Source organism: Montipora foliosa, chromosome 13, assembly GCF_036669935.1.
Source record: "Montipora foliosa isolate CH-2021 chromosome 13, ASM3666993v2, whole genome shotgun sequence".
Taxonomy (NCBI): domain Eukaryota; kingdom Metazoa; phylum Cnidaria; class Anthozoa; order Scleractinia; family Acroporidae; genus Montipora; species Montipora foliosa.
The window spans coordinates 10,082,742-10,091,379 of NC_090881.1; the positions used below are offsets into that span (position 1 = coordinate 10,082,742).

At 38.4% G+C, this 8,638-nt stretch overlaps 1 protein-coding gene across 1 annotated transcript; it reads right to left on the reverse strand.

The window, feature by feature from the left end:
* Positions 1 to 3,073: 3,073 nt before the first annotated feature.
* LOC137983805 (trace amine-associated receptor 7c-like) lies at positions 3,074 to 7,275 on the reverse strand. Its single transcript, XM_068830974.1, has 2 exons — positions 7,196 to 7,275; positions 3,074 to 4,116 (listed from the first exon to the last, which is right to left on the reverse strand). The coding sequence occupies exon 2, from the start codon at positions 4,114 to 4,116 to the stop codon at positions 3,193 to 3,195; it is 924 nt and encodes a 307-aa protein (XP_068687075.1). The 5' UTR covers positions 7,196 to 7,275; the 3' UTR covers positions 3,074 to 3,192.
* Positions 7,276 to 8,638: the final 1,363 nt, after the last annotated feature.

The window sequence follows — 8,638 nt, forward strand, 5'->3', positions numbered from 1 at the left end:
GAAAAAACAATTTTAATAGTCTACTTTAAATTCACAAAAGTCAAACAGCCTATTTTAGTCTCATATTCAATTAGATTTGTCTGCAATATTCCTTGAAATTATGCAGAACTATTTGCCATAAAATGTGAAACATTTCCTGCCTATTTAAATATGCCACAAAAGGGCTCCAAAAAGCAGCCAGTTGCGTTTTTAGATAAAGATAGTGTCTCTATGGAGGTCTGACAGAATACCTAAAAATTAAATAACTTGATGTGATCAAGATATTGAATGACCAAGCAATAAACAAACTGCGGCAATGTATGTTAGGTTCACAAAGTGGAAAATGAAAAAAAATATTCCTCAACTGATGTTTCAATATGCATTTGAATTAATTTTCTATCAACAATTCAAGGGTCTGACTTTTCATTGTCTATTCACTGGTATTTATTTACGTTTCCATGATAAGTTTGAAAGTGAATCTGGCAACCACAGTGCCCTAGCAATGAAATAGGAAATAACTTTAACAAACCCGTGAAAATAACATTTTACAAGGGACGTCATTGTGGATGTCCTGCGAAGAACAAAGAATAAATTGAAAGAAGAGTTGGTCTGGAGTTTATCCACAATGGACAGTTAGTGGCTGCATTCACCAATGTAGAGAAGAAACACATGAAGTTTCTTCTCAAGCAACCAGGTGTTCGAGGAGCTATTCAATTTCCAAAGAACACTATACCTGGCCGGAAACTGAAACTTGTGGAGCCAAACAACTTGTTGAGCTTAGTACTTAAACTGGGTAGGTATTTATGTCTACAAATATTGTCTACTCAACCAACAGTTTCTCCTAATTTTTTGTACCATTCACTGTTGGTTCCTTAATATAAAATCGCTAATTACGTGCTAATTTAATTAAGGAAGTCTTTTCAAATCATCAAAGTTACTTTGCGCCACCAGGAACAAACGAAAAATACAAGCCCTGAAGAACAAACTGCTCAATAATGTACAACTCCCTTTGAAACAGCAAAACAGGATCCTCGAGTCACTGAAAAAAGTGCTGCATGCTACTTGGATGTTTGCAGAACGATCGCAAGTTGTAATCGATCATTGAAAGAAAACTTCACTCCAGATGTAATAGACGATGGTTGTGCAAGACTCGCCAAGCACGTGGAACACATAACAGGATTGTTCGTTGTTTGGCACTGCAGATGAACGAAAAATTGTTCCCCTCACTATTAAGTTCCAACCCGATGAGACCAATCTTGCCCAAATACAACAACAATTTCGGCAGCAGCCAAGCTCATCACAAGCCATCGAAGTTGGCATAAAGCAGCACAGCGCTTCACCTGAAGTTCGATCATGATGGACATAAACAAGAGCTGAAAGAACTTCAACTTCATAAGGTCAGGCGACCAAGTGTGATTGACCCAACACTCGTTAGAGCGGATCAGTTATCGGAGATCAAAGTGCTGAACAAACCAAGGGATTTCATCGTAAAAATGTTTCCTCAGCAACGTCTTCTTCTTCTACTGAATCAAGTTCAAAAATCGATCCTGGTTGTTCATCACGTGTGTGCTAACCCTATCCATAGACTGGATAAAGCGGATTAGCAAATTGATTGTCAGAACAATGCGTGATTTCTATCTCGCTGTCACAAGAGAAGGCTGACCAATCAGAATGTAAACAATTGGCGTGACGTCGGATAGCACAGTTTTTCCCGCTCGCTGAATTCTGATTGGTCAGTTTAAATTTCAGTAGCTCTCACCGTATGCAAGGAGGGGAGTCGCAAATTGCTAAAAAAAAAACTCCCTGAGCAATCTGGGACTCCCCTCCCTCCAGGAGGACATATATTCCCCTCGTCACCAGGCGTCCCGAGTTCAGTGCCATTTTGAATTGGACACTTCGCAAGGACAACGCTTTCTGGCCGACATTTTAGCAGGTTAACTTACAAGTTTTACGGTGGATTCATGGTTTAGAGAAATTCATGTTCCACGAGCCTGGCGTGTTCATTTAGCGACTGGATTCAATTTTCACGAAAAAAATCGTGCTTGTTTTGGATCGATCGGAGTCTCTACGCTGGCTTCAGTCTCCTACCTTGTCACTATACTATGAAGGAAGGTGAACGGGGACCATTTTTCCCGAAACTACGTGTACGTATTAAAGACAACAACAGCTCACCACATGGTAAGTTTTATCGATTTTTATTTCCATTTTCTAGCAAATTTTCAGACCCAAACTTCGCCCCATATGTTCTGTATATTTTAATACCTACGTGACGCACACAGTGAGCCTGGGTTACCTGTGACCTGAGCCGAGGCGCGCTTTGCATGCCGTTCGACAGATAGTCTTTAAGAGGCACGGTAAGCAGTGAACAGATTTCCCTGGAAACAAACCAATATTAGAGGGGTTCTAACTCAAATTAAAACACTTTGGTGGATAGGTGAGGAGTACAAAGTAGAGGAGGAGGAGTATCGGGAATGGTTGAGGGGATGAAATCCAAGTGTGGTTGACCTTTAAGGGGAAAGCAGCCAAGCCCATACATGTACGCGTTGCGTACCTATTTTATTCAAAGGCCTGATAAACTGGGCTCACAACTGTAAAATGTTCTATTAAGGTAAGGGGAGGGGGGGGGGGGGTGGTCGAAAACAGGGAGGGGTCATAGTTTTTTTAGCCCTTAAAAAGGGAGGGTCGTGACAAAAATAGACAGCAAAAGAGGGAGGGTCTCAAGAAATATAGGCATTGTGATCATAAAGGCATGCTTTAATAGTATGTTATAACACGAATAAAAACCATGTACGAAAACCATGCCATTCAAAATATCTCCTGCCATATAAACAATACAAGCTATTGAAAGTTTTGAACTCAGTGCATGTATCTTGGTTTCCGGTGGTAGCAACTATTATCATCCTATTGAGCCAAAGGCCTTTTGGGCTTCTCCAATAGATATATCAATTGCATGTTTGGTTTGCCTTATTAAAGTACTGAATCATTTTTCTTCTACCACTGTATAACAAATTTGGAGCCATTATTTATCCAAGGGGGGGGGGGGGGGGGGAAGGGGGAATTCAGAGAATTTTAGGATGAGTTCCAGGGGAGGTCACTACATTTCAATATCTAACCTAGGGATGGCCGTTTTATTTTCGCGGCTTTACTAAAAATCTCCACCCCCTCCCCACTGCTAATTTCTGACAAGACCCTAACTGAGTAAAATCTCATGACTTACATGTCATTAAGAGGAAAAACCTGAACGCGACCCGAGCGAGATCTACAACGCACTAAGGAGAACAGAACTCTTTTAAACTCGGGTATTTGAAATGCATATAGCACTGGATTTATAAGAGAGTTTGCAAAACATAAGCAGAATAAAAAATTATATAAATGCAACCATGTTTGATGAAGACTGTCGTGAGAAACAGAAATGAACCAGAAAATAATAAATGGAAGGATTAGTATTAAAGATGCAATTGTTGCATAGAACAGTGTCTTGGTCAGTTTTCTTTCTCTCCCGCTTGCACCATGATGTTGACGAGGAGTTGCACAGTAAAATTTGGCAGCGATGGAGGTGTAAGAAACAAGGATAATAAAAAGGCAACATAACAAGAATAAATAATACGCTGCGTACAAGTGATGCCAGCTGATATCCAACTGCAACAGTGGCCAAAGAATGGCTGTAAGCAGACCAGGTGTAAGCCAAACAGCCGCAACAGCTGCTCCAAAAATCTTTTTTTCTATGAAGCGATGGTTGAATGGACGATACGTTGCATGCATCCGCTCCAAAGAAATAACAGCAAGGTTTGTTACTGACACTGTTGGAGGTAAATGAAACAAAACTTCGTAGGCAAAGTTGATCTCGTTGCGTTTAAACAAGTTAATCGACCAAAAGTGACAATTGTTTCCCAGACGCAAAATCCAGTAAGTCGCAGTTAGTGGAGCCAACATGTCTGCCACTGCCAGGTTGATCACCAGGTACAAGCTACGCTTGCGAAGGCTTCGAGCTATTAAGTAAATGATGATTGTGAGGACATTCAGTATCACTATAGCAACAGCTTCGACGCCATATACTGTCATCCAGGCAATGCAATAAGATGACGAAAAAAGCTCGAAATTTGAAGTTGTGTTTTGCTGAAGAAAATCATTGGCCATCTACGTGAGGAAAGAAAACGTCGAATAGAAATCTAAAATAAATTTGAATAAAAACACGATAACATTGTAACTAATGTAGCTAATATGGATTCTGATTGGCTTAGAAAAATGCATTTTCAGTAACGCAATGAAAAAGAGAGGAAGTTCAATGCAGTGCAAAAAAATGTAAAAGAAAAAAACCACTCTGATCGGTCAATGATCAAAATAACTTTCAGAGAGCTAATCAAATGCGAGCCCTAGATAGCGCAAAATTGGGAAACGTGATACGTGATACGTGATGCTTAATACGCGTGCCTAGCTTCTATGCGGAATTATGATAAGCTGTCTCTATTTTGGTCATGCATATTGTTGATCAGTAGCCATGATTTTTTGTTTGCAATTTACTATAAGTAAAATCTTCAAAGACCACAATCCGCTTAGGATTATTCTCAAGTGAATATTGATCCGTGCTGGTACCTTAAGACTTCTAATATAACAAATTGTAGAGAGTATGCCTTTTTTTATAGAAGTGTTTTTAGGACTAGTAGAGATATAACTGATATAGGTTTCTTTATGAAAATAGGACTTGTTTTTTCTCCTTTACTACTATTGCGTCTAGGTTTCTGTTTGTATAGGTAATCATGTGATTAATTTGGAGTAAATAGGCACCAACACGAGCCCTAGATAGCGCAAAATTGGGAAACGTGATACGTGATACGTGATACTTAATACGCGTGCCTAGCTTCTATGCGGAATTATGATAAGCTTTCTCTATTTTGGTCATGCATATTGTTGATCAGTAACCATGATTTTTTTGCAATTTTCTATAAGTAAAATCTTCAAAGACCACAATCCGATTAGGATTATTCTCAAGTGAATATTGATCCGTGCAGGTACCTTACGACTTCTAATATAACAAATTGTAGAGAGTATGCCTTTTTTATAGAAGTGTTTTTAGGACTAGTAGAGATATAACTGATATAGGTTTCTTTATGAAAATAGGAATTCTTTTTCTTCTTTACTACTATTGCGTCCAGGTTTCTGTTTGTATAGGTAATCATGTAATTAACTTGGGGTAAATAGGCACCAACCCGTAGGGAGTGGGAAATTTGTAAAAAAAAATATGTGATTGCTTACTAATAATATAAAGAAAAAATTCGAGATCGTAAACAGAAACAACGCGCGCGTATCACGCAATCATGCAAAAATTGCGCCATTCAGGGCTCGCATCTCTGACTTTGTTTACTCATTGGCTAATAAGGATGCTTGGTTTATTACTTCTTTTTGTTAAGCTAAACAAAATCATTAAAAGATATTTTAATAGGTGATACTACCTACGATTCTAAAATGCAATGTCGGTGAAATAGTAAGCAAAGATAAAAATATCCACTGTAGAAAGACTAGAAACTAAAGTGTTCCAATTGTTTCTGCGCCTTCACTTTCCTAATAGGGCGGTTTTCAATTGAGTGTCGTAAGACAGTAGTGATTGGTTTAATTTAAAAACTGGCGCCAGTTTATCAACCAGTGAGAAGGAAACCAAAACCAATCGCCACTTGCACACATGATTTTCCCGCGTTTTGAGCAAGTTACATGGAATTGCTAAGAATTTGGATTGGTTCATTGCACTGTTTGCACCTGCTGTGATTGGTCGGAGTAATCACTTTGGTATTTGGCTTATGGCACTCAATTGTAAACCGCTCTAAGTGGCGCGAGCTTTTTAAACCAATCACTGCGCGTAGCAAATGTAATTGCGTAATTATTTTCGACAAGCATTTGAAAACTGCTCTGTTAAGTGACATCTTTCGCGGCGCATAGGAATCGATCGAGAACAAAAGCCTAACATCAACGTCAGGTGGACAAAAGTTGAGAAATAAAAACTCCGCCAAAGCAAGCAAACAAACGTTGATTCCGTTGTGGATTCACCAATCATTCCTCATGCAGAAGAGGGCAAACACTTTTCAATGAGATTATGAGCTCGAGATTTCTATGAGAGACGAGAACGAAGCTGCAGCATTTGTCTTGAGTTACTCGGCTTACGAACCAGATTTTAAAGAATTGTTTCTGAGGCTAGTTGGATATTGGGCACAGAAAAAAGGAATAATCATCTCTCCGACAACTTTATTTTCCGACTGTAAACCCTTTTGCCACTAAGCATGGAATAATATCAACTCGTACACTAAATTTCTGTTGATCTTATGCAAATGTTCTAAAACATTACCCAAAAAATGAGGGAATACTTTTCTTTATAAAGCCTCCTTTAATGCTCTTTCAAAGGAGATATAGGATCTCTATAGATATGTACTGTACATACCTGTTGCGAAATTTAAACATACAACTGCTGCCCATTTTTTTCCTGTTGGGGTCAGGCCTCGTTGGGGTGGCCGAAGAAGGACAAGAAGAGTTAAATAAAGTGCTTTTGAATAGAGAAGCGCCCACAACTTCTCATATCTTTTCAGCTTGGGGGAGGTGTACAATACACGTGCACAGGTCTACGCTTCATTGTCAGAGTATTTTTTTCTTCCATGACATTATTGCTTCGGAAGCAGATGGAGCACTAAAGAAGTTGGGAAAACTCTCGACTACGTCTCACATATCCCCTACACGTCTTTCGTTCTCTATCCGCTTCCTGCGTGCTTTATGTGATTAGCTATATAAGCAATTTGCAATCTGCCGTTGAACTGAAATCCGAGTGCTCTTTGTTTGATATTAATATGAAACTGAGCCCGATTTAAACGTCATGTACAGGAACTTTTAACCGAGAATTAATGCAGCTCTCTGATAGATGTACGCCGCTTTACGTCAGTTTATCTTTCAAATGAATCGAAATGCAATGCAAGAGAAAATCCATAACCTTGGTGCCAAATTAAGATCGCGATTACGTTCCTATCGCAGATATTTAGCTTAAAAATTCAACCCTTAACATAAATTATTGTTATGGAATGGTTTGGCCATTGAGAATATGTTTTCGCGCAACTGGAGTAAATGTTGAGCCCATGGCAAACCAATATTTTATACTATCATCCCACAGAAGAACTTATGTTATATCAGTTTGCTGTTGTGCTTAAAATAATGATAATAAGAAATAAAGTAATATGCCGACCTTTAGTTTCTGTGCAGATACCAGAATATAGCAATGAGAAAAAGGGCTTCCGCACGATTAAAATTTGAGTCGCAAGCAAGAATGCCTTGATCGACGACTACGGACAATATAGGGGTAATGTGTCTTTTAAGGTAAAATTAATAACCTTGGGCAGACATTCAATACACGTTAATAGCTTGGTTGACCACTTGTAAAACGAATCTTCAATTTTGCCCCCTAGATTCTTATTAATATATTGTAGTATTTTAAAAGCTTAATCTGACAAAGAACTAAATAAGTCTGAAGTTATTAACCCACAAAGACAGCCGATGGCTTTTTCCTTTAACGTATGTACGTTATAATTGGCAAATTAAGCGGGCTGTATTCCACAGCGCAGCCTGTTTAAGGTAAAGTCATACTTTTCCACGAGATCTGGTTCAATTACAGATAGATGTCATAATGAACATTTTTTAATTTTCCTTTTTTTCTCACTCCAAAGCATGAATGGTTTTAGTTTTGGGCCATCCCGCTATAGATTAAGGGAATAGAAATATAGGCTTTTATTTTATACATACTGATCAAACACAAGGATTTTCCTATTTACTAAAAAAATCATATCTTCACCCACCGCGAAGTGTTTGCGTGTGAGGACATAGGTTTCGTCATAGTAGCTAACGCAATTAGCCAATAAAAAGCGAGCTCCCCCTTCATTCTAAGATACGTTTTGTGCTATAATATAATTTTATGGCTCTATTTGCCATTATGTGACTTGTCTTTTATATAAAATGTGTGTTTTAATAATCATGGCTGGTGACCACGTTTTTGCCATTTCGCAAAAGGAAAAAAAAAGTTGTTTTCAGTCTGAACGGTTCATGAGTATGTACATAGTAAACAGAACATTACATGGCCGCTTGGGCATTAGAATTTATCATATCTTGCTGATAACATCTCTCACGATTGAGCGCACTCTAGGCACTCTAATATAAAATTCATATCCCCGCGCGGCCATGTAACATGTATATTCTTCCACGAAAGCGTTTTCGTGTCAAATCTTTACAAGGAGAACTGAAGCCTAAAATTCCTTTCTTTTTCCTTGAGTATTGTTTAAAAGAAAACAATGGAATTCGAAGTTTTGTCTTCGCGCTAAGAATGAACCTTGACCTTGGCGAATTAAGGAAATAGACGAAATAATTGAAAAACCTGGCCTTTCTTAGTACGAATAACAGGCAAGTTTATTAATCGTGGACATTTTACAGAACAATTAACGTTTGACCGCTTTCAAGTAACATCTGTGTAATAAGAAGTATTTTAGTGCTTACTTTAAAATTACACAAGTCATGTCATATTACCCTTAAAATTCCAAGACAATTATCTGGCTCGGGGGGTAGAAAATAGCCCAAGTAAGTTTTGTTCATGATTGCCGGAGTCGCTTCGAAAAGGGGGCTAACATGAATCAAGAAAGTG